The 26,979-nt window shown below is 38.3% G+C and overlaps 1 protein-coding gene across 10 annotated transcripts in view; it reads right to left on the bottom strand.

Annotated features, from left to right (window-relative positions):
* The window catches only part of TNRC6C (trinucleotide repeat containing adaptor 6C), a 310,753-nt gene extending 292,216 nt beyond the window's left edge, over window positions 1–18,537 (bottom strand). For 5 of the 10 annotated variants that reach the window (XM_044983139.1, XM_044983145.1, XM_044983141.1 and 2 more), the window contains exon 1: window positions 14,823–14,994. In XM_044983139.1, the coding sequence (XP_044839074.1) occupies window positions 14,823–14,866 (44 nt within the window). In that variant the 5' untranslated portion in view covers window positions 14,867–14,994. Of the gene's footprint in view, window positions 1–14,822; window positions 14,999–17,251 lie in introns of those variants that run through there. The other 5 variants (XM_044983144.1, XM_044983147.1, XM_044983142.1 and 2 more) reach the window with 4 other exon arrangements.
* Between the last annotated feature and the right edge of the window lie 8,442 nt (window positions 18,538–26,979).

Here is a 26,979-nt window from a genome sequence, read left to right as displayed (position 1 = left end):
AAACAGACTCCAAAGAGAGACTGCTGAACTCGAATTAATATGCAAATTAGATACAATTAACTTAGGTTTAAACGGAAACTGGGAATGGTTGGATCATTACACTAATTGAATCTATTCCCCTATGTTAAGTACTCCTCACACCTTCTATGGGTCATCTCAATTATCACTTCAAAAGTCCCCCCCCCTCCTGCTGCTGATAGCTCATCTCAATTGATTAGACTCTTCCTGTTGGTATGCATACTTCCACCTTTTCATGTTCTCTGTATGTATAAATATCTCCTCTGTGTGTTCCATTCTATGCATCCGAAGAAGTGAGCTGTAGCTCACGAAAGCTCATGCTGAAATAAATTTGTTAGTCTCTAAGGTGCCACAAGTACTCCTGTTCTTTATTCTTAGGGAGTTTCTCCTCCCAGATTTTAACAGCTTCTGATGTAATAAATAATGTCTTTACCAGACCACCACATGGATTAAATTTAAATCTTATTTCTTTTTACTGAGGTTCACCATAGAAAGATCATTTTCAATTTGAGACATGGTACAAATGTAAGAGAGCTTGGAGACACCGAATGCCACTGAAACCGCTCTTGCCAAAGTCTGACCTCTTCCTAGTTAAAGCTCAGAATCAGTACTCCACACTCATCCCCCCTGATCTGTCAGCTGCCTTCAACACACTCAATCCTGCTATTCTTCTTGAAATCTTGTCTTCATGACTGTCTTCTCCTGGTTCTATTCCTTCTCTAATTGCTCCTTCAGTGTTTCCTCCTCCCTCTCTAATTGTTCCTTCAGTTTCCTTTGGAGGATCGTTCTCATCCATTCTTCAACTATCTGTGGAGATTCCATAGAGATCTGTCCTTGGTATCCATCTCTTTTTCCTCTACATCAGTGATTCTCAACCCACGGCCCAGTCAACACCCAGCTGCGGCAACATTCTCAGGGACATACAGGTAGTATATATATTGTGTGTATGCAGCCCACAATGGTAAATAGATATGGTGTAGAGCAGTGGTTCTCAACCTCTGGGCACTCATCTGCAAACCCAAATTCAACTACTATCTCTATGCTCACAACTCTCAGATCTACCTCTGTACTCCACACTTGTCTTCTGTCCAAACTAAAATCTCTGCTTGTCTTTCTGACATCTCCTTGTGTTTGTCTATCAGATCAAGCTACAAGCTATCCAGTACAATGGTTCCAAGAAGCATGGCCACTCTTAGCAAAGAAGGAACTCTGAATGGCTAGATTCACAACTCCTTATATAAACTTACAACAAATGTATGAATTGCAAAAGGGTAATGTAATCCCAACTGTCATTTCTTTCTAATTGATTCTGAATTCCACAGGCTGAGGGCTGCACTAGTAGGGATCTGGAGAGGAAATCCTAATGGAGATATTTTAACCACTATTCATGATGCATTAAGAAAGTGCAGCTCTTTTGCCTGTTTTGTTCCATGATATAATCGTAGTCTTAATGATAGTATGTGGGAAGTCATGGAACCCATGACTTCCATTGACCTCCATGACATTTTCTGCCCTGGGGCTGGAGCTCCCAGCCAGCCCCACCCTCGCAGCTCCCAGCTGCAGCGCATGGACGGACAGACGACCCCCTGCATATGCCCAGCCACATCGGGACCCCAGGCATCTGCCCTGCCGCAGCTGCGGCCAGGGGACCCTGCAGCTACCAGCTGCCCAGGGCAAGGGGACCCCACAGCATCCAAGCCCTAAGGGCAGGGGGACCCTGGAGCTCCCATGCACCACATCAGTGGGGGACTTGGGAGCCCCAGCAACAGTAGGTGCTGAAACCACCTACCCTTTTTGTCAGGGATATTTTTAGTGTAAGTCAGGGACAGGTCACAGGCTGCTGTGAACTTTTATTTCCCGTGATCTGTCCCTGACTTTTACTAAAAATGTCAGTGACAAAAACTTAGCCTTAACTATGGTGTGATGAGCTCTTTCAAAAGTTCTGAAAGAGTACATTATACAAAAGATCCGTATGTGATCTCCTGTCAAAGTGTATATTACCTCTAGAGGTTGATGAAATTATTTGACTTTCAGCATAACTTACCTATGACAGAAAATTCTGATAGCTTGAAAGAGAGGGCTAGTTTTAATAGTCTATTAAAGTTATAAGTATATCTGGCAATTTAACTGTGTACCTCCCACCCCTCCTCTAAAGTTCCCAACCCAACTGGTTTGCAATATTTATTTTTTCAACTTCAACAATTAATTTAAAAAACTGTTTGAGTACAGCACATCTCAAAACTAACCAGATATCAGCAAACATTTTTGCTATGTTTAATATCATTGCACTGTATGTTTAATATCACCATATTAACATGTCAATTACCATTATAAGAGGTACACGTGCCACTCTTAATAAAAACCTGTTTATTTCATTTCTGAGATTAAAGTAGCCTCAAATTCAGTCAGAAAATATTATAATTTTAATGGAGCTCAATTTTCATAACTAATTTACATAATGACATCTGAATACATATACTTTAAATATGCTTAAAATTACATAACTAAATATCCATGTGGCTTTAGACAGCAGTTCTTTATTTCACTTCTAGGTACAATGTTAAGTAGTCAGCTAACAATGAAATGAGAATATTTTAAAAAAAGACTGCACTGTTCATAAGATTATTTAAAGTTTTGATTATATTGCCTCTGATAAAAACCAAGGCACGTGTTATACATTTTTCTCCAAAGGCACTATTTGTTCTCCCTTTATTATACAGAAGCAAGTTAAAAGGTTGGTTAAAAAAAATATAAAATTTGTAGAGTTTTTTTCATTTTATAGATAAATACAGCAGTGTATCATAGGTACTTTAACTAAACTAGCAGAGAGAGAGTTTTACTTTACTATCACATTCTAACAGACCTGAAAGAAAATAATTTATTTAAACCCACACCCAAAAAGCAAAATGATTTTTCAAAACTGCAGATCATCATATCGCTCAGGAGAGATCTTCTACTGGAACAGCAGGAAAGGCAGCAAGTCAGAAATCAAGATAAATTGAGAGACCCAAGTCAAGAAGCATGGATATCATCTATCAGTATTACATGTGGCTCTATTAGTTCCTCCCACCCCCCAGCCCCGGTAAAAACATATTTCAGTCTAAGTTTCTTATTTATACTGTTTTGAGAGTTCGGAAGTGAAAAAAAGAAAAATGTCTGTTTCCAGGTGACATCAGATATTCACAACTCATGTGACTTAGTTCTCTCATTACCTTCAGAATCAGCTTCACATTTGAAATCACTGTTTACATTTTTAATTGTAGTGAATTTGGTGAAGTTCTGTCTAGACAACTTGGCACTGACCATTCTGGGGGTAGTTTATGCTTAAACACAAACTCCAAGTTAAGTCTAATGGTGTTGCTACATAAGTTACAATGCATTCTGCTGTAGTTCTTACACTGGCGTTCTAATGAGTTTTGTCCTCATGCATTTTAAGATCCTGAGGGCTTGCCTATACAGGAAAGTTGACTATAACAGCTATTCCACAATGGCTCCCCATGTGGACACTCTTATTCTGAAGTAAGTGTGCCCTTTTCTGGTTTAATTTATTCTACCAGAAAGAAAGGGATTATTATTATTCCAGAATAAGAGCGTTCACATGGGAAGCTATTCCAAAATAGCTATTGTGCTTTAAATTCACTCCCTACCTTAACCTGGAAAAACTTCCCCATGTAGACAAACTAAATTGTGGTGTTGCTGAAGTAAATCCTATACATTACATATATGCTTCTAAGTAATTTTGCTTGCAACATGAAGCATATCAACATTCTGAAAAGGTTAAGGTATTAGTTTAGCACAGTGGTTCTCAACCCGTGGGCCGCTTGCAGCCCCTACAGCTCATGTGACATCTTCAGGGCAACACAGATAGTACATATAGTGTGTGGTATATGACCTACATAACACCATTGTGGGCTGCACTTGCAGCTCTCTGTAAATAGGTTGAGAACCACTAGTTTAATAGATGCTGACACGCTGACATTTCTACACCATCTTTCAGAGACCTCCGAGCATTTTATTAACATCTTCTAATAAAGGGCTTGTCTACATGTGAAAGTTAATCTGGAATAAAGTAGGGTGTGAATTTAAAATTGGTTAATTAGTCCTGATTAACTCCATGTGTGAACACTGAAATTCCAGAATAAGAGTTCTTTACTCAAAATGAGCTTAATGCACTACGGCACTCCTATTCTGAAATAAGAGCATCCACATATGGCATTAATTAGAAATCGTTAATCAGGAATAGCTATTCCAGAATAACCCCATGAAGACAAGCCCCCCCCCCCCCCCAAAATCACACCACACACTCAAGTAGAAACAGGATATACAGAGATAAAACTTAATCCACTACTGAAATGCTACTGCATCAAGGGTCAAATAGAGCTGCAGTTTAACAGCTCACAGAAGCATTACAACAGTAGTTTAGAAAAGAGCATGAAAAATATAATGGTCAATTACAATATCCTATTCAAAGTACAGGGGAATATTTAGGCTGACCCAGGAGACTATGTTAATAATTTAATCTTACTCTGACAAGTAATGCCAAGGATTTTTCATGATGAGAACTGAAAAGGATATTTGTTTTATGCATCTCATCTAACGGATAGTATCTCCAACAGCAAAAAGTGTCCCCCTGCTACAGTCATTTTGAAGTAAAGGATTTGGGCATGTGTGGAGAATGAACTATGATAACTTGAAATTGTAAGACGTCTGAGATGCTGCTATAAGATAAGAGTTCTTAAGTTGACTTGTATGATTGGGTATGTTATCAAAAAGACCAAAAAGAACATATACCACTGGATTCATGGACACACAGAGGTCTGGACTTCTGAATGGAAGTTCCAACCAGTCTGCTCATATGGAAATTTGAGGGGGAGGGGGTTTGAATATGAAGGATGGTCGGTCAGCTCTTGAGCAAGTTGTGGAGTTAGACTGTGACCAGGTAGGAAAGCACTGCTGGGCTTTTGTAAGATTAGGAATCCCTCTAAGATTTCAGTAACCATCTGCTTCGGTTATGTTCACTCTGGGTTAAATAAAGTTTTAGTGGCTTTTCAAATCCAGGAGTCCGTGGCATAGTCAGTCAATCAGTGGAGTTTTGAAGAGAACTAAGAACTCAGGAAACAGAGTTAGAAAAAGCAGCCAGGATCACCTTATATTTACAGGCAAATGTCCCAAGAAGATTAGAAGGGTAAAAAGGCTGTACTAGTGACTCAGAAACACTGGTGTGTTGAACAAGGTGTGTGCCAGGGAAGGGCAGGCGGTGAAACATATTAAAGAACATCTAATCATAAACATATTTTAAAAAGTCTTTCTGAAAACAAGAATCCGAGACTTTAAAAAAGAGCATTTATACAAATACAATAGATTACTATGCAATTAACAGGTATAGGATAGTACCAGGAGGAGGCAAACATTAGAAACAAAGTTGTATTTTGTACTTGGTGAAGAATACCTGGAGCATCTGAATTTATAGCAAAAACTACTAATTATGTCAACACGTTATTGTTAGGACTGGCAAAATTGGAATATTTTTATTTCAATAGATATCAATGTTTATTTTTAACCATTTTTATCCATTTAAATGTTCACACCTGTGGGAAATTACAGGGGTCAGATGATAATTATTTAACTTCATTAGGTGTTAAGTTTCAAAAAGTTAAAGCTTTTTAACCATTAAAACAAAAATTATCAACATCACATATCAAAAGTAAAAATATCTTTAAATGAAACTTTAATAAATTCTCATGCAGCATTTTTCTCACTTTGACTATCTGTAAATCTCAATTATTATTGATGGACTTCGTCGGTTTGTGCATGAAGAGTGAAATCAACATTTACCAACAAAAATGTAATCCTTCCAAGCTTAAGTACTGTGCATCTTTGGGCACTTGCTTGGCAATAGCCCTCAGATCAGTTTCTCTAGTTTTTTCATCTTTACTTTTGAAGCTAAAAACATAAAAGCCCTGCCATCTAGCAATGGTGTGTATTTGCCGTACCAGGAGACATGTCAGACCTGAGATGGAAACAGAACCAACTCTGTTCAATTAAAGAAGTTCAACTTCACTTTAGCCTTGCCATCAAACTGTAATACTCTAGAAGTTATTCTTGTTGTAAGTACCTTAACAGAAATAAGCAAAGCAAATGAAATAGGTGGCCTGTTTAAAAACAGAAGTACATGATCTATGCCAATGTTTTAGATTTAAGCCTTACTTTCTTTAACCAAAATGCCTACAATAAAAGGAAAAAATGTTGCTTTCCATTTTTGTAAATGTAACTGTTACAAATGGGATACAAAATGCTTGATGTTTTGGGAAGATTTTGGAATACAATAAATCCTCATTTCCTCTTCCTCCCCACATTTAAACTTGCAACAACATACAACCATTCTTCAATGAATTAATTCTTTTGTAAGTTTAGGTGCCTTTTTAAAAAGTTTTTCAAAAATACTATTCTAGTTAAATGCACTGTGAATATTGAATTCAATTTATCGAGTAGATGAAAAGAAGAATTTTGAGCAAGACCCCAGTGAGCTAATCCAGAGTCACAATAAAATGTCAAGGGTCCTGGGATTCTCAGCAGGGTGATAACACCAAATCTTTAAGCAAGAACCACCTATAGGCTCTACTATAAACTGTGTTTTAAAATGTCCACTGGACATATCTGAAATCTTAAACTAAAGACGAAACCAGAGGGCAGATTACTGTCTAATTATATCTTACTGACCTCTTTATGTGCACTAACTTTGTTTACTAAAACAAGTTGAAACTTTATGCTCAAGATTTGTTTCGCTCATCTTGAAAAGAGAAGATCAAGAGCTCTGAAGCGATTGAAAGTTTGTTTCACTGAAGTTTCTGCAAGCAGATCTGTATCCTCATGAAATGCTATTTTGACATTACTACAACAATAATAGAGAAATAATTAGGACTGTCAAGCACTTAAAAAATTTCTCGATTAATCGTGCGCTTAATCGTGCTGTTAAATAATAGAATACCATTTATTTAAATATTTTTGGATGTTTTCTACATTTTCAAAAATATTGATTTAAATTACAACACAAAATACAAAGTGTACAGTGCTCACTTTATATATTTATTCTAAATATGTGCACTGTAAAAAACAAAGGAAATAGTGTTTTTCAATTCACCTCATACAAGTACTGTAGTGCAATCTCTTTATCATGGAAGTTGAACTTACAAATGTGGAATTATGTACAAAAAATAACTGCATCCAAAAATAAAACAATGTAAAACTTTAGAGCCTGCAAGTCCACTCAGTCCTACTTCAGCCAATCGCTCAGACAAACAAGTCTGGCCAGATCCTCTAAAGACTCATATGTCCCTTCATGCTTCAACCACCACTCCAGAGGACATACATCCATGTTGATGATGGGTTCTGCTCGATAATGATCCAAAGGAAAGCAGACCGACATGTTCATTTTCATCATCTGACTCCGATGCCACCAGCAGAAGGTTGATTTTTTTTTTTTGGTGGTTCAGGTTCTGTAGTTTCTGCATTGGATTGTTGCTTTTTTAAGACTTCTGAAAGCATGCTCCACACCTCGTCCCTCTCAGATTTTGGATGGCACTTCAGATTCTTAAACTTTGGATTGAGTACTGTAGCTATTTTTAGAAATCTCACATTGGGATCTTCTTTGCATTTTGTCAAATCTATTGTGAAAGTGTTCTTAAAGCAAACATGTGTTGGTTCATCATCTGAGACTGCTACAACATGAAATATATAGCAAAATGTCGGTAAAACAGAACAGGCGACATACAATTCTCCCCCAAGGAGTTCAGTCACAAATATAATGAACACTTTTTTTTTTTTTAAATCAAGCATGGAAGCATGTCCTCTGGAATGGTGGCCGAAGCATGAAGGGGCATACGAATGTTTAGCATACCTTGCATGTAAACACCTTGCAACACCCACTACAAACATGCACCTGTTCTCACTTTCAGGTGACATCGTAAATAAGAAGTGGGCAGCAGTATCTCCCATAAATGTAAATAAACTTGTCTGTCTTACCAACTGGCTGAACAAGAAGTAGGACTGAGTGGACTTGTAGGCTCTAAAGTTTTACATTGTTTTGTTTTTGAGTGCAGTTATGTAACAAAACACATTTGTAAATTATACTTTCACGATAAAGAGATTGCACTACGGTACTTGTATGATGTGAATTGAAAAATACTATTTCTTATTTTTACAGTGCAAATATTTGTAATCTAAAATAATAAAGTGAGCACTGTACAGTTTGTAACAAATCAATATATTTGAAAATGTAGAAAAACATCCCAAAATATTTAATAAATTTCAATTGATATTCTATTGTTTAACAGTACAATTGTGATTAAATAATTTATCATGATTAACTTTATTTAGTTAAATCATATGAATTAACTGTGACTGACAGCTCTACTTTAAATTTAACATCACTATCAAACTATGCTAACAGTTTTATTTTCAATATTAAAACTTGTTCTTGTGTTTTTACAGATGACATAAATAAGCCAAAATGCTTTATTTGGGCTAGAACAATACATTTTGTAAGCATCTATGAATACAGCCAAAAGTCTGACAACAGACTCCAATATGCCAAGAGTCATGGTAAGTGACTATCACAGAAGATAAATTAATGAATATTTGTGGACACTTGCATCTGAACCAGATTTGGGTCATTTCTGTCAAAAAGCTTGATTAGAAAGATATATGCATTACCATAAAACAGTAACAATTCTGCATTTGCCCAATTTCATCAAATCCTACAGAAAATCATGTTTTCCCTCAAACTATGATATTCATATGATACTGGTTCATTAATGGTAGGAATACTACTCATCACACACACACCTCTACCCCGATATAATGTGACCTGATATAACATGAATTCGGATATAACGCGTTAAGCAGCACTCGGGGAGGGGGGAAGCTGCGCACTCCAGCGGATCAAACAAGTTCGATATAACGCAGTTTCACCTATAATGCGGTAAGATTTTTTGGCTCCCGAGGACAGCGTTATATGGGGGTAGAGGTGTATTTATGACAACTACACTGAAATCAATGGTCCAACATCTAAATCAACAATATATGCATTCTGTCTTGTGACAAATGGTGTTAGAAAATATGAATTGGCAGTTAGATCAACACCATCTACACTGCTTCACAAATCCATGGCAGCTATGTTTTTCATATTAAAGTTACCAAAATGCAGGGGAAATCTACTTATTAAGTGCAGAATTACATTTTGCACCAACTACTTCTATATTGGTAGTAGACGTCTGTTAGTCTATAAGGTGCTTTTACTTCTATATTGTGAAATCAAGTAGTGTTATCGTTAAAAACCTATCTGCAACTTATTTCCCTAATTACTGAGTCAGCACTGCTTATTGAACTGTCGTCTTAAGGTTTTAGCACTATCAGCACTACAAATAAAATGAGAATAAGTTGCCACATGCTCTCATATCAAACTTGACAGCTAAAATTCTATTCCAGATTCTCTATTTTTGGTAATGCACTAAGTAGAGAACACCATTTGATTTTCTAATGTCAGGTTAAGCCTACAGTGCTGGCAGTCCGAAGAATCTTGAAACCTGAACAGAGTTTTATATGGTACACTAAATTTATAAATAAGGTTATTTTCCAGACCATACCTACAGTTTAACTGAAAAAAAAAAAAAGGAGAACCAATTGCAAAGCCTGTAGAGACAATATAAAGCAGAATCTTTAAATACTAAGAAAAGATAACTAACAGATGAATCTCAAATACCTAAAACTCTGGTAAAATGATTCAACTTTTTAATTTAAGAAACTTATTAAATGAATATTGTATTTGTCATAAATCAACATCAGGACTACAGTCAGAAAGCTAAATTTACTGTTATTGTTTGAGGATTCCATTGTACTTGTGCTTAACAAATATATGGTAAACTAAACTGAGAAAAATATAACCATAACAGAATAAAGAATTTTTTTAGAATGACAATTACCTCTGAATTATGACCTGATATTTCACTGTTTAATGACAATCTTAAACTACATGTTAACTCAAACAGACCAATTAAAGTATTCTTAAATTGGGTATTCTTGTTTTTATACAGTTTTCTTTCTTGTTTTGGTGAAGTTAAGTTAGATGGATCAAAATTAACTATTGTTTATGCCAAATTAAAAAAATAGTTGTAATTCTGATAAATTTGTGCAGACTGCCCAATGAAACAGGTATTCTCTAGTACAGTAAAAGCTGTTTTGTCTGGCATGTTGGGGAAATGCGGGGTGCCGGTAAGTGGAGAAAATGCTGGTTAACTAAAAGGGAGGGAAGTTGGGTGCGGGATGGGGTCCAGGGCTAGGGCGTGGGCTCAGGGTGCCATATACGGGGGAGGCGCTCACCATGAGCGGCTTCCTGCAAGCTGCGACCTGTCCCAGCTGCTCCTCAGTGAAGGTACAGCAGGCAGCTCTGCATGCTGCCCCTGCCCAAGCACTGGTTTCGCAGATCCCATTGGCTGGGAACCACTGTGGGGGCAGCGCCTTCAACATGAAGTGCCAACCAATAACAATTTGAACTAAAAACAGAGTTTAAGATGAACTTGTGTTTTTGTATATTAACGGATTACTACCTCCTTCAAATTCTATTCAATAAAGCTAAATAAGTAAACAAAAATTTCCTTCACAAACAGTAAATGAAAAAAGGCTCTCATCTGTCACTGGAAGTCCACATTAGGAGACAGTAAGAACCCACAAAATGGAAGTAGCAAACACAGAGTATACACAAACAAGAATAAAGGAAGGAGGAAAGGGAGTGGGAAAGGAAACAGCAGCCAGGAAAAAAATGAAGTTCCTTCTTCAGTAGATATCTACTGGTACTAAGTTATCTACTATTGACTATTTAAAGGTAAGGCCCACAGGCAGCAGCTTGATGGGAAGCCTAATACAGGTCCCATTAATCCCATGTTTGATATCAGCCTATAGCTAGTAGTTGTCATACAATATTTTGAGCCCTGTAAATGTGTGTTTCTCTAGGGCCTATTTACCACAAAGTAGGTCACATTTACTTAAATATATTTTTCTACAAAGAACTATATGCATCATTTTTCTCTCTAAAGATTCCACTCTTTAGTCTGAACAAAGATTAGCTTTAGAATAGATATAACATGTTTTTAAATACAAAGAAATTACATTTCCAAGTAAGGCCTAGTTTACACCTAAAACTTAGGTCAACTAGCAATGTCACTAAGGGCTGTGAAATTCACACCCTTGACAGCCACATACAAGCTGACATCAGCCCTGGTATAGACACTGCTATGTCAACAGAAGAATTATTCTGTTGATCTAGCTACCGTCTCTCCAGCAGTGTCTACAGCAGCACAGCTGCAGTGACATAGCTGTTCACTGTAGCGTAGACAAGCCCCAAGAGATTACCGTGAATATTCTTTAAACATAAACTTGTAAAAATAAATTCCATTACATTTGTTGACAAACTAGAGAAAAATCTCACTTTGATTTAAATTTGACATGAACTTACATTTCATGACACAAGAACAGCAAGCTGCAGATAGCTGTACATTAAGAATGTATTCCACCTCCATAGACCTCAAAAGACAAACAATGGGGCTGTCTGCAAAACTAGACAATCTGGGCATCCAGCCATAAAACATCACTGCTCTAGCACAAATAACTGTTCTCACTCTCCTGAGCCCTCCATGACCATAAACCACAAAAGGAAAGAGCTCCAGAAAGCAGCCTTCACTACTACCTCCTCAAACTTTTAGTATTTCGTAGGTCTGAATTACAACTATACACAGGACTTTAATTTTGTAAAATTATACGTCTGACACATCCAGGGTCAAGTTTAATCAATACAAAATTTGATGCTTAGATTCTTGGAACTGTGAAGATTGTAAATATATAGCTAACTACTTCATACAGATCTTTCTATGGATATTAATAGTGTTATCCAGCATGTCTTCATAAAGGAAGAAAGAAAGAAATGGCTTTTGATTTGAAAGAGGTAAGATTAAAATGTAAACTCAAAAAGAAAGTAATTGCCAAATAAAACATTTTTAGAAAAAGTAAGCGTATCAAGAACATTTCTTGAAAAAATAATTAGATTAATATAATACAAATAAAAATTTGAATATTTTCTTGAAGTAAACAGAATCTAAGCATGATAACTGATTTAATAGCAAAACTTAGTCTCCAACTACAATCAATAATTTAACCTAATTTTGACCAGCAGAATGGCACTAAAGCAATTTTTTAAAGTGGCAGTTCACACAAAAGAAAATAACTTTTAATGCATTGTCACATTTGTAGTTGCTTTCTGAAAACTACAATGCAGATTAGTCATATTTTAAGTGTTACATGCAAAATATTTCTAAATATGCTCATATTAAGGTCCAAACTCTAAAGCATGATTTTATGAAAATTATTAATCTGTCAGAAACAAACAAGATTTCTAAAACATCACCATATATTGCTCTATAAGCACTACATTTGACTTCTATTCCTCCATTCATTAAAATGGTCACACTCTCTCTTTTTTACCGTTAAATCAAAGAGGCCATCCAGAGTGTAAAATCCATTTAGTAATGCAATTTTATTTAAGAGACAACACACCTACAACACTGCACACAATTTTATACTGTCATTTCTAAAGCATCTCCCAATTCACTCTCTTTTAAATACCATTTATTCTCGCTGATATCTTCATAATGCAACTGAAAACCTCCAGCCCATTAATCACTAGAAGGCACCAGCTGATACAAAATTGGCTAGACTGTAATATCACCAGGCATTAAAGAGGTTTCCTTATCATTAATCTCTAATACTAAGGGAACGACAAACTTCTACCTGCAACTTCCAAGTCAGGAGAAAACTGTTTGATGGTGTTACTGTGATCTTGTTATCTGAATTTTAACTATTAAAACTAATAGTAAGTCTGTGCTGCACAGTTTGATTGTTCAATCTTTGGTCAATCTTTTTATTGAAAAAAATCAATAAAAAATGTAAGTAGTATGCATGTCCACAATTAAACTAGCATAACTTGAAATTACTACATAAATAACTATAGTAACAGACATTAACATATAGGAAATTAACTGTCTACTTTATCCGAATAAAAAAAGCTTTAGGTTTTCTTTTTTTGTTTTTTAACTTTAAGTCTGCAGTGTTCACACAGTCAGTACTACATAGACTTTATCTAACAATTCTTTCCAACTGAGAGGCTCCCTTTGCTGAAGTAAAAGACTGCTCCACCCCTGACCTCCTCCTTCAGCTTGTTTTGGAAAGGGGCCAGATGACAGCATTTGGAAACCTGCATATTTATCTCTGCAAGGACAGCTGCCTAGAGGAAAATAAATGTAATTTAAAGTATTATCCATTCCCACTGTCACCAGTCTCATTGATTTTTCATAACTAAGACTGAAAGTAAAACATTTCCAGATCACTGTTTTAATATATAGATTTCTCATTAATGAAAAGGAGAGTCTAAAATGTTAACAATAATCTGTAGATTGTTTTGAGTAACTCAAACATTGATATGTAAGCAGCTTATAGTGGTAGCTGTTTTCTCTAGAAGACAGCAAGTAAGGAAACTAAGTCCTCTATATGAAAAACAAAGCTGTTCACAATTCTAAGTAACCAAGATTCTCAAAAAGTAGACAACCAAAGCTTGTGTTATTTCTAGATAGACTGCTTTTTGTAGACTGTTCTTTAAGTGAATTTTTCTTAACAAGTTCAATTTATATTTATCATCAAATTATATCAAGATTTAAATAATTTGTAGCTTGTGTTGAGAAAAGTTTTAGTCTCACTCTGATCTGATGCTTCACTTTGAGTTTCACACCTCATTAAACTACTAAGGTCCTGAATATTTAGTCAACACAAAGAATCTTAAGATTGTGGGAGACTGTATTGTTATGCGTAATGATCATGCTTTTCTCAAACTTATTTGGAAAAATTCATCCTGACTACCTGAAAAAAACTTAACATCTAGCCTATCAATATTTAAAAAAATAAAAACAAAGCAGAAGTAAAAAAATTAGCTATTGTCCTTAAAATTTCAACATAAGGATCACAAACTTCACCAAAAGCGTACTTTAGCTGTTAGGGGGTAAGGAAAGAGCCTCTAAGCAGGTTAGAGAGGTCTCTACCTCTTCTTTCCCTCTTCCTAGCAACTGACAAGAGACTTAGTGAAAGAGGGTGATGTACACATTCCCATTCACAGAGCACAGAAGACAGTTTTGGAAAGGGGGCAAAGACATTCCAGAAAACTTGAAAAGGATGGAGCTTTAAATTAGCAAATCCTTTTTAAAGAGAGACCCCAATCAAGGTTCAATGACAGCACTCTGTCAGAAATTCCATCACTTTCCCTTCCCAGCTGGGAAACTTCGTTGAGACTAGGCTTCTCACCAGGACATTGCTTGTGAACTAGACTAGCTCTCCTCCCTGCTGTCCTTCACCTCTTCCTCTTGCTAGTAGGTTTAGTCTTCTGCCTAGTAGGTGTTTGGTACAACATCCAAGCTATGTACCAGATAACCTCTTAATCACAAAAGAATCTGTACAGCATAAATTGACAGACACCAAGCAAACATGGTAAAGGACCTATCACTCATTTAACTCAAGAATAAAAGTTGGATTTTTTTAAAAATAGCTGTACCCTTGTACATTAGCAAACAATTAATATTCGTCAATACATGCTCTACTTATAGCTTGCTATCCTGCAAAGAACTGAAACATAATAGATATCAAACACCTGAAAAAGTTCTGAACAGCAGAGTCATTTTGCACTAACAAATTTGACCTATGACACTACTTACATCAGACAAAGTCTTCTTATTTGTCCAAAGAACAAGTACATCATACTCTCGGCCCCACCCCAAACAGCCTCTGATGCATGATTTAACCTTGCTCTGGATGGACTGCCTTTAGGTCTCCATGCCCATTCATTCCTTGGCCAATACAATAGCGATTTTTGGGACGTAAGCACCTGTTCATCAGGAACTGATCTGAGACCACTCTCATTTCACAGATATTATTACCTCATCCACCTTGTCCGCCTAACAATGGTCAAATGATTTCAGAAGTTTAACATGCTTCACTGAATTTAATGTGGTCACGTAGAGGTGAAAAACTATTACCAGCCCCTTGAACCATCCAGGTTCCCTCAAGTTATCCAGTATTGAACTTACTTACCACAGCCTTTTTTGGAAACCAGACTGTCTGAATTTAGAAGTTAAGAAACATGACTATAAAAATATTGATATCCAATAACAGAGTCTTCCACTGTTTTACCAAAAAATAAAGTTATGTAAAAATATCTAGCACCAGCCTTCTTAAACACAAATTACTATTAAGGAGAAGAATCAATTTGGAAAATATTTTAAAAGGGGCAGTAGTAGACATAAAATAATATTACTCGAAGATAAGTAAGTTTTAGACATTTGTCAGTACACCATTTTGAGATCATAGTTCACAATTCATGGATTAAAGTAGCTGGAGAGATGTTCAAATGGAAGCTTACTGGATTTAACAAATCACAGAATATGTGAAGCAATTCAACTACTAGGCATGGGGAAAAAAACCTCAGGTAATTTCTTAGGTCACATCCATTACTATCTCACCTAACCCCCAATACATATTTCTGAGAGAAGCAAACAAAGGTTTTCTAAATCTATGTTTACCACCCCAGTGATGTCTTAAACAATCAAATATAATGTACAACAGCAACCAAAATCCAAAGGTCATCTCTCACTGAATCCAAATCGAGGAAACATTTAATGCTAGAAGGATTTTAAAAATCATTTGAATAATGGTATCCAACAACATATGTTGTCTTGTTCATTATTCTTAGTGTAACAATATTCATCTTATTTAAGATATATATCTATATATAACACCAGACCACTAACAGCAGCAATTATTGGGTTTTAACTAGCTTAATTAGTCCAACAATGAAATTAAATTATTAGTCTGGATTCCACTGAATATAAAATCAAATTAGTTTAAGATACAGGAAACAATATTTCCTCAATTAATTTATATGAAAAAATTGCCATGTTGTGCTCAAGAAACATACAAATCAAAGTTGGAAATTTAGGTATTTTTCTTACCTAAAATTGAAGCAGAGAATAAAGCTAATGCTAGAACCAAATTAAAGTATGACTAGCTAGATTATAATGGCCATGCTAAAGATAATAAAATGCTGAAATTTCCAACAATAACAATTAAAATATATAACTTAAGAAAACAAAATTTATTATATTATATGAGGCATAAGCTAATTCATAAATTCACTCATTTCAGTGAGTCTCATAATTGGACCTTCTACTAATACGCAATTACACAGTAAGGCGATTACCCTTTGACAAAAACTTGCAAAATAAAACAAAGAGGATTCAAATACCTTTAATAAACTTTCACCGTCTCTTGATTTCTAAGGTTAACAATTGAACATCCATCCCCCTTTGCAGTTAGCAACACGGTTTTTGTTCCTTACTGATGTGCTTACTGAAACTAATAAGGACAATCTGGCTTCATGAAAATATGAAAAATAATCTCTCATGTCTAGAATTCAGAGACTAAGTTATCGTGGTTACCATAACTTAATTGTATTAAAAAAAATCTAGGGAACTAAAGAGCTCTTGCCATTTAACTGAAGCTGACTATCAAGGATAATATTCAAGTTTCACCTACTTGGTTATGATCAAAAGCAGCCCTGGTGACCTCGCTTTATAACCAGGCTAATTATTTTAAACTAATTTTCAAACGCTACACATCAACTCACATCCATTATCATTTATTAAAAGCAAACTCACAAGATTCTTCCTGTAATCTGGAACATTTTTAACTGCTACATATGGGACTCCAACTAAAATCATGATGCAGGTGATAATAATCAGATACATGTAAAAAAAATCGTCATATGACAATACCAAGTTTTTGTAAAGGTCTATTTTTTTTTAACAAATAGGAACTAGGGAAACGTATTTTAATTTTAAAATCTCTTAAAATAACAACTATTGAAACAGTTTGCGTGGAAGTACATTAGAGTATTATTTGTTCCACCGGCTCCATAATAAAAGAAAAAGGTGAAGACTATTTGAAAATAAAATATAGATAGTGAAAAATCCAGCCCTGGACTCCAGGGGGGGAAAAGGGTGGCATGCACTAACAAAATGACTTAACAGGTCTTTTCCACCTCCAACTTCTACCGTTTCCAGATTAATATAAAACGATCGCCCCTTACCTTTTCTTTTCCTTCAGGGGCTCTTTGGCAGCTTTCGATTCAGTCTTTTATAATGAAACAAGTGAGTATTTCGTCTAGCGTGTGGTCTCTCTGACGTGCTTCTTGCTTATTTTAATGCTTTTTTTAAAAAAAATACCCGTAATTTCACGAATCTGAACAGGAAAAAAAATCTCACACGGCCAGAAAAAAGATTCAGTCCCCCCCCGAATTAAACAAAAACAAAAAGCAACTCCCCCCCCCCCACAACCTGCCACAGAAGAGAAGAAAAACAAGTCAACAAGAAAACAGTATCCAAGCAGAAGAGCAAAGAGCTTCAGTGTTATCCAGCTCAAGTGCAGGAGAAACAGGTTCAATTCCAAAACAAGCTTTTGATTTCCAGTGGAGAAAGAAAGGGGGAAAAACGTCCCTAGCTAGACTTTTGCACACGAATTTTGTTTTAAATACACATTTGCTTTCGAGTTGCAGCAAAAACCCAAGGAATTCAGGATCTAGAGTGGATCGGGGAGAGTTTATTTCTTGTTTGTGTTGATGGATTCTCAGTCCACATGGAGGAGCATCTGAGGCTTCAAAAAGTGCAAATTAAAAGGAGAAAGTGGATCCCCCAAACGGGTTGAAAGAGGGCTCCCCCTCCAAAATATGGAGCCACAGGGGGATCCAACAGAGAGTCTCATATGGGGATCCAGGCAGGAGGAGGATCCAATGAAGTCTCTCTCACCGGGAGGACGGGGGGAGGATCCAGCAGTCTCTCTTATGGGGGATCCAAGCAGAAGGATCTCTCACGGGGGGACCCAATGGGGCGAGGGGAATCCAGCAGAGCCTCTCTCGCGGCGGATCCTGTGGCAGGAGGAGGACGAGGGGAGATCCAGCGGAGTCTCTCCGTCTCCTCCAGAGGGATCCAGCAGCGTCTCTCAGGACCAGGCTGGAAGCTGCCGCAGCGGAGCCTCTCACTGGGGGCGGGGGGGGATCCAGGAGTCTTGCGCCCCGGGGGGAGGCAGGAGGCTGAGGCAGCAACGTCTCCCCAGGGGGCTGCAGCAGCAGCGTCTCAGGCAAAGTCTCTCTGCGGCGGGGAGGCTGGGGCTGCAGCGTCTCGCGCTCTCTCTCTCTAGCAGGCAGGCGGTGCCGGGCCTCCGCTCCTCCTCGCTGCTGCTGCCGCCACCGCCGCCGCCACCGTCCTCAGGAGCAGAGCTGCTGCCACCGCGGCCATTTTGTTGCTAACTGACAAGAACCCCGCCAGGCAGCGCGAGACCAGAGGGAGGCCCGCTGCTCGATTTTCCTCCCCCCTCCCCACTGACCTCAAACAGGAAGCCTCAGCGCCCCCCTCCGATCACGTGATGGGGGGGGAGAAACTGCGGCATGCAAATGAGTTGTGTGGCAGAGCCAATCAACGCCGCCGCTCAGCGGCAGGTTCTACCCCCCTCTTCCCGCGCGCTCCCGAGACCCGAGGACGCGCGAGCTGCCCTGGTCCTCCCCCCCCGCAAGGTTCTGTTCGCTCCGTCCATCTTGGCTAAAGCAGCCTTGTGTGTCACCTAACTGCGCAGGAAGGTACTCGGGTCCCACCTGCTGCCCGCGCATCTGGGCACGTTGCGCACCCTCTCGCATTGCACGAGCAAAAGGCATCCGTGCGGCTGGTATATGCACAACTCGTTCGCGTTACTGCCTTTTTGTGCGAGTTTAAAATGCAACACCGACAAATAACATCACCATCTAAACACAACGCAGCAATGCAACCCGCAAATGCACTGTTCCCAAGGCTAAGCGCGCCGATGCAAAGCATGACTTTAAAAATGCATGAGCACCAGCTTTAAGTGAAGAAGCAATGCAAAAATTGCCAAGACTGATGCTAAATACCCTCACTGCAACATGCACCAGTACAGTTGGCACAAATGCAACATACAATACCAAATACCAACGCAGAATGCAGCGCTGCACAATGCTCAAAAGAAAACTATGCCAACATCCAACGTAATTCACAAATGACAACGCAAATGTACCAGGGCCAATACATATTTTAAATCTAGGGCCAATTTTTGTTTTGCATTTTCTGTAAAAGAAAAATGTCAGAGAGCACTTAAGTCCTTACAGTATATGGACCTGATTTTGCGTTACTCAGGCAAAGCTTGTATAGATTTAATGGCAGTTTTGACTGAGAAAATACTGCAGGATCAGGCACAATTTGCAAGGATTGCCGGGTACATAATTTTAATACACATAGGGATAATTTTTTAAAAGGTGTTCTCCCTTTTGTGGACATAAATTGTACCTGCAGCTGAATAGTGGGTACAAATCTGATCACTTGTGCTTCTAACTTCCTGCAGCTGGCACAAATCAGTGAGGCAAGTACTCAGCAAACTACCTTTGATAATAAACATTTAGGTTCTGATCCTGCAAAACTTAGGCCTTGACTACACACAAAATGTGTACCTAGAACTGATTTAAATTAGTACAATCCTCTTGTGTGGATGCTAGCAAATTGGTTTGAGTGTCTTGTATCAATTTACCTTAAATCAATAAGGAATTGCCTTAAGTGATTGAGTATGGATTGCAGGATTAGACCTTAAGTGTTGAAAATTTAGTGGTATATGTAAAACATATACCACTAAAACATATGACATTTTTGTTAATAAAAATACAATCCTAATCGAGTTTGAATTCAGTACCTCTGATACAAAGACAATACCTTAACAAGTAGGCTAAAATGTCTTTGGTTAACACTAATGAGAACGTAAGTGTTACTTTGGCCACTGGAGGGCGCCCATATTGTTCCAGAATGCAATAGAAACAGAACTTCAAAGATAACAAATAATAAAACATGAAATATCAGATCATTATAGTTAGAACAAAGTGTGTTCTCTTGGTCAGACCAAGATCTATATGTATGCAAAATGTTATAAAAATCAGATTTAAGTGTACTATTTTGCTTCATAAGCACCAAAAAGCAAAATGATTAAGAACAATTTCCCTACATTTTGAATGTCAATCTAGCACCTTTCACCACGACTTTAAATTCACATATCTTTTTTCTAATGTAATGTGAGGCTGATAGACCCTTGACTACAGTGTTGCTGCTCTTACACATCAAGGTCTAAGCTATTTACATTTCAAAGGCAAGTATTTTGTACTAGTGTAACTGTGTAGACAATTCAGATGAACTTTCTTTACCTTTTTCTGTTAAACAAATGTAGGTCAACACCTGCAAACGGCTTCCCCCAACGACCTCCCCAAAAGCAAGGAAGCAAATTGCCAGATTGTTACTTTCAGAGTGGCTTTTGTTCAACATAAGACAACAACCCTATACAGTGCAAACAAAACAGAGACAGCCATGTATCTTCATCACTGATATATGTAGTACACTCTAAGTAAAAGGTTATAATGGGAATATTGTGTCAAAAATTAAATGTTTTATAGCTACAACTGCCCTCTACTGAAAATTCTGTTTGTTTAGCTATATTAAAAGGTTACTTGTCAAGTCAAATTTGGCCCCAAATTTAGATTTGGTAAACATATAAGCTATTGTAAAATCTAAGATCAGAAGTATTTGCCTGATTTTTTAAATTCAAAATGTCTTTTTAAGAAGTAAACATTCCCATGTGCGTGTTTTCAACACAAACTTAGCATGAGGCAAAGTTCATGATATCCTGAAATTGAAACTAACTAAAACCAAAAGTGAAACTAACGAATGTATTTTTTTGGCCAAGCTGAAATAAATGCAAAAAGTATTATTTAAAATACACACACCCCTACACAGAACCAATTGTGAAAAGTAAATTAGATTAAAAAAATTCAATCTCCATATTTTAAGGTGCTATTTGTAATGATAAAAATGCATTTAAAAATGATTTCAATTAGTGTTGAATACAAGGATTGTTCAATCCATAATTTGATTTTCCCTGCTTTGGTTTCTCCTGGCTCAGCCACCACTGGACTTATTCCCGATTTTGCATTTCTAATTCTCTTGGCTGTGCTCCCTTGGAATTCAAGCAGAGGTATTTGGCAAGTTTGAGACACCTCTGACTTGGTGTAAGCTATCTGAAAGTTGGTAAGTGAAACTGACACACAAAGGAGTGAGTACTCAGAGCAATTTACAGATGTGGGTAACAGTTATAATGCATCTGATTCAAAACAGGATAGAGGGCAGGGGCGGCTCCAGGCCCCAGCACGCCAAGCGCGTGCTTGGGGCGGCATGCCGCAGCGGGCACTCTGCCGGTCGCCGGGAGGGCGGCAGGCAGGGCTCCGGTGGACCTCCCGCAGGCGTGCCTGCGGAGGGTCCGCTGGACCAGCGGCTCCACCGAAGCCGCGGGACCAGCTGACCCTCCACAGGCACACCTGCGGGAGGCCCACCGGAGCCGCGGGACCAGCGACTGGCAGAGCGCTCCCGCGGCATGCCGCCGTGCTTGGGGCAGCGAAATGTCTAGAGCCGCCCCTGATAGAGGGTGCCTATTCTACCTATCCTGAGAACCCTCAACTACTTGGACTACTATTGAACTCCTCACACCTTCTATGGGTCATCTTAATTATCACTTCAAAAGGTTTTTTTTCTCCTGCTGATGATAGCTCATCTCAATTGATTAGACTCTTCCTGTTGGTATGCATACTTCCACCTTTTCATGTTCTCTGTATGTATAAATATCTCCTGTCTGTGTGTTCCATTCTATGCATCCGAAGAAGTGAGCTGTAGCTCACGAAAGCTCATGCTGAAATAAATTTGTTAGTCTCTAAGGTGCCACAAGTACTCCTGTTCTTTTTGTGGATACAGACTAACACGGCTGCTACTCTGAAACCTACTATAGGTCAGTAAGTCATACCCTTAAACATTTCTATACATGAACAATGGTCCATACAGATGATGTATGACTCAGCCAAATATGCTCATCCAGTATTTTCATCCAGAAACGGAGGACAACTCCACAACTTCTCACCCAAATGTTTCTTCATTATGTCTCACTGTACTAACAGGTATTTTCTGGTTCACCGATCATAATTGCGGCAACCTGCAGTATGGAATGCTTCCCAGGCTGCCTGTGTCTAAGAGACAGCTGATATACTATTTAATTTCTGTGCATTTCATTTCTATGCTTAGCACAATTAAGGGGGTTTAACATGCACCAAGATTAATTACCTAAAACTACCTAGTATTTTCTTTGCCCTAGATGAAAAGATATTATATGGCCTGATGACCTGTGTTTCACCCTTCAGCTAGATTCTCATTTTGGTGGGCAAGTGAACAGCTTGCGTTTTGAGCTTCATAGAAATCAGCCCTTTTTCTCCTTGTGCCACCTTCCACCATACAATTTCCTTCATATCGAGAGCCAATATTTAACATCTTTTGTGGCAAACCCTGAATGACCTTCATCAATTTCCAAGGCATCTACTGAAATGTAGCCTATGTTTCAGGTAGACCCTGCTGCCTTTGAACTCTATCCTTTTCCTGCACAGTTCAAGTATTTTCTTTGTCACACATGAGCAAGAACAGATGTGATCAAGTGTGAAGGGAATGGAAGGGGGTCATATGATGCTGGTATTTCATTGCTGGAACACAAAGAGGAATTCCTGTAGAAGAGAATGTAGAAGTCTGATGCCAGCAATCTTTGTAAACTGATAATTTCTGGGTATCCCTGTGCCCAAGGGGAAAGGGTCTGGCAAACTTTTTTGACAGGGCACCATGCACTTGGGACAGATGGACCTAAGTGTAGCAGCCAAGATCACAGAGCTACATTAATTTAGTATGTTGGGAGCAGGAATTCTAGACACAGGATTTTGCCCCTTTGGAATCAGGTGGGAGAGGCCTGATAATGGATAATCTAATATATTTTTCATTTTCCATCATAGGCCCCACCGCTTTTAGATGGGAAATTTTTTCCAACAACCCAACCAAAGAGTATGAGAGTAGGTCAGAAAAGGCAACCAAAGGCTTCTCCCATGCAGAATAAAGAGTATACAATCTTCAGTTCAAGCAACTTGTATAATCAGAAGTAGCTACTCTTTAGGATAAATTAAATCCCCACACTTTGGAAGGGCTGGGATTTGTGCCAGTATGCAAGATTAAGAATTCCTGGAAACCGCCTTAAAAACCTTCTTTGGTAATATATTGTTATTCTGACAAGATAGGCAGAGCCAGATTTTTACGAATTAGATGGCGTTGGGGTGACTTCTGATCAAGGCTGATTCTGGGACGGATGCTGATTTCAAAATGCACTGCACATGCTCAACACCTCTGATGATCAGACCCATCCTCTTCCCATCCACACTACGAGCACATTTTGACTTCAGAAAATAAATTAAAATGATTTCTTATGTCTTCATATTTATAGCAAATCAGATTTAAATAACTGGTTCTCATCTCACTTTTCAGAAGAAGAAACAAAAATTGCACGTTGACCTGTTAATCTTTCATTCCTGCTACACTTTGTAGATATTTTCTTTCTTTCTTCTTTCCTTGCACCCTGGGATACATCTGTTCACTCCACAATGAGAAGACCACCAAACAAGGTTCCAGAAGCCCTTGCAACTCATCTCCTTATCCTTCTCAAGGCCATATTAACCCTATCTTCAATGGGAGCTTCAGATGCACCTCCAAAAATCAGGCTAATTTTATTTTTGGCACCTAGGCAAAAACAATGTTCTGTGTTCCACCCTGCTGCCTCTGCAGTAGTTCACACATTTCCAGCTGTGCTGGTGGTAACAGCAGATACTAGAATGGGTTTCTCCTGCTCAACTTTTTACCCATGTGGTTGACACTCATCAGGTGGGGTGGAGTAAAATGGGAGCAGGAGGGATTAAGAGCCTTTTTACGGAGTACAAGGGTTACAGAGGCATCTGAGAAGGAGAATGTAAACTGATATGACAATAGCTAGCTTCATACAGGAATACAGATCTGAGGAGTCTGGAGAGGCTAAAAAAATGTCGTTGGTTTCAGATAAGTAAATTTTGCTTGTAGGTGGTTCTCTTGGGGTGCTTTAGCACCAGCAGTGGATCAGTGATGCAGTTAGATAGTTAAGTGAACACAAAGAATCTGAGGGTGACAGCCTAGCCATTGCTCAAAATACAAGGAGTGTACAAAATAGCAGTGAAGTGCAGGGGGTATGAAACCTGCCAATGACAGATCAATTCAGGAAACTGATACTCAAGTCTCTGACACTGTAATAAAAAGCCTGCAGCAGAAAGTGAAAATATAGATCCTAATCTATAGAGGTGAATTCAAGTTTTGCCTGCTGAAGATAGAAGAACATTGGCAGGTTTAATTTATCTGGCTCACTTTAGGGAGGGAGTATTGTCTAATGGTGAGAATAAAGTGGTAATAATATAGTGACTCCTGGTTTCTGTTTCCCAATCTGATAATGACCTTGGGCAAATCTCTTAATTTCTCTGTACCTCAGTGCATCTTCCTGTAAACTGGATATAATAATATTCTATCTATCTTAGGGTTTTATATTGCCACCCACCACTGTAGTATCGGTACATCTTCCATGTAAAATCACTAGCTTTAGCAATGTCCCTAGTGTACGTTTGGTTCTTCTCAGTTTTGGGGGTAAAATCTCTCCTTCGGGTAGGGGTTTGGAGTTTTTTGGATGGTTGGTTGAATTGCTTCACTTTCTTTCTTTCTTTTTATTTATTCATGTGGAGGGAGGAGGATGTTGGGAAGAAAGTGTTGTCAATGCTGCATCATTCCTGTTAGGGTAGAAAGGCTTTTTGCAACATTTCCTTCAGACTCTTGATATTCACCTTCCATACCTCTGAGGGGTGTTATGAGGCTTACTTAATGTGTGTAAATTGGAATTATTTTAATAAAAAATTTAGTTCCAGTGTTCTGGCCAAATTCCACTGGATAATTGGATCCTGCCTATCTAATATTTCCCCATAGTTTCAACTGAATATAGCATTCTTTTCTTTCTGTCCTTAATTGTGTACCGCATAAACATTGCTGCCTTCCATCTCAGAGATGACTGCATTTCAAAGCTGTGTGACCCCACTATATACCCATTGCAATTTGTACATTTTATTGAATGCTTTGGGACCTGTGGGTGAAAATGCACTATCATCGTTATTACGATTATTCTGCAAGGATTTACAGCATACCTTTCATTTGACTAAAGCATTCATGACATATTTGTGATTTTGGTAAGATTCTATAAGGTGATCTGAAAGAATGAAGAATTATCTTTCTGTCCGTGAACCCAAAGGGGCTTCTGTATTCCTGACAAAGCCTACACAAGATCTATCCATGGGGAGGGAAAGTGAGAGATAAAGCACCACAGGTGACAAATACTAGCTTGGTTGCTTAATGGACTTCTGCAAGGCACTCAGATACTATGGTGATGAGGACCATATAAAAAACAGAATAGAATAAAGTAGAAGAGAAGATCCTCCACTTGCTTTAAACTCCCACACCATACACGAGACTGCAATCCTTCCAAGCCAGGGACTGGACTCCTTTCAAAGCCTGTCAGTCCACTCCTTAATTGGCTGGAGGAGTCACTCTGATTTTGAAGAATTTATTGATACCCACCCACCATCCTTGAAGTTTTATGGCAATATAGATCCATTAGAAATCCATTTTACAGAGATATTAAAATAATGAAGGTGAGAATTAAGAGAGCAGCACACTCCTTTGAAAGACCACTGATCATAATATAGGGCTTTAAAGAAAGTTATCATCCAGTCCCCTTAAAGAAAGTTATCAATTAGTCACTATCTAAGGCATAGGAGAATTGTTCCCTGAAGAGGATTTTAGGAGAAAAGCCAGATACTAAGTGATAAATTTATCACTAGGAGCTGCATAGCTCCATGGATTAAGAAGAAATGGTGTAGAGTATTCCGAACACAGAGCAAGATGACCTGTTAACCTCTGAAATGCCGAGGAAGATTCCATGTACAGTATTACTAACAAACTGACATGGCCTCGTAGAATAACCACTTTTCCCTACCTCAGCACCTTCCAAAATATTTTTAGCCAACCACCTTTGCCATGTGCCACTCTGATATCCAAAGTATTATGGGATTAGCTGGGGACAATGGATGGCACTATTCTACTCAGAACAGAGTACATCAGAGATGATGTAAAATATGTCAGTAAGTGGGAATAAGGAACATTTTATGGGCCGAATTCAGCCCTGGTGTAATCCTATCAATGTCACTGGGGATGAATTTGGCCCTCTCCCTTATAACCACATTCACCCACTGATGTAATGTACACCACTTTACTCATCACCTTTGAATGTGTTTAACAATGCTGTGCTCAGCCAGCGTGGCCCTAGTTGTGTGCAGTGGAAGAACAGCTCTCCACTCAGCGTGCAGCACCAACAGAAATAAGGGTCATAATTACTGGCTTTGCTATGACCCTTAAATACGCTTTTATCTGCTACACTGGAAGCCGATGCACTAAGCCCAGTTTTCAAAAGCAGTTGACTACATTGGTAGCACAAACGCTGCATTCCCGTGAACAGATGGGCACCTATATGAACAACTACTTTGTTTTTTGTTGTTTTTTTTTTTATTTATTCTTTTGTGGCTAAGTGGTGCCCAGTTTAGGTGCCCACTTTGGAAATTTGGGCTAGCTATAGGCCCAGTACTGAGACTTTATTTCCTCCTACTCTCTAAGCAATTCTTATGTAGAAAGGCTTTGCTTATGAGACCTACAAGGGAGGGAGGTAAACAGAGTTCTCCTTTCAAATTGGAAGCAAGGGCTAAACATGCGTTCATCTGCTACTCCTCTGCATCTCCAGCAGTAGCTG

Source organism: Mauremys mutica, chromosome 12 (genome assembly GCF_020497125.1).
Source record: "Mauremys mutica isolate MM-2020 ecotype Southern chromosome 12, ASM2049712v1, whole genome shotgun sequence".
Classification (NCBI taxonomy): domain Eukaryota; kingdom Metazoa; phylum Chordata; order Testudines; family Geoemydidae; genus Mauremys; species Mauremys mutica.
This window is presented reverse-complemented; position numbering and strand designations above follow the sequence as displayed.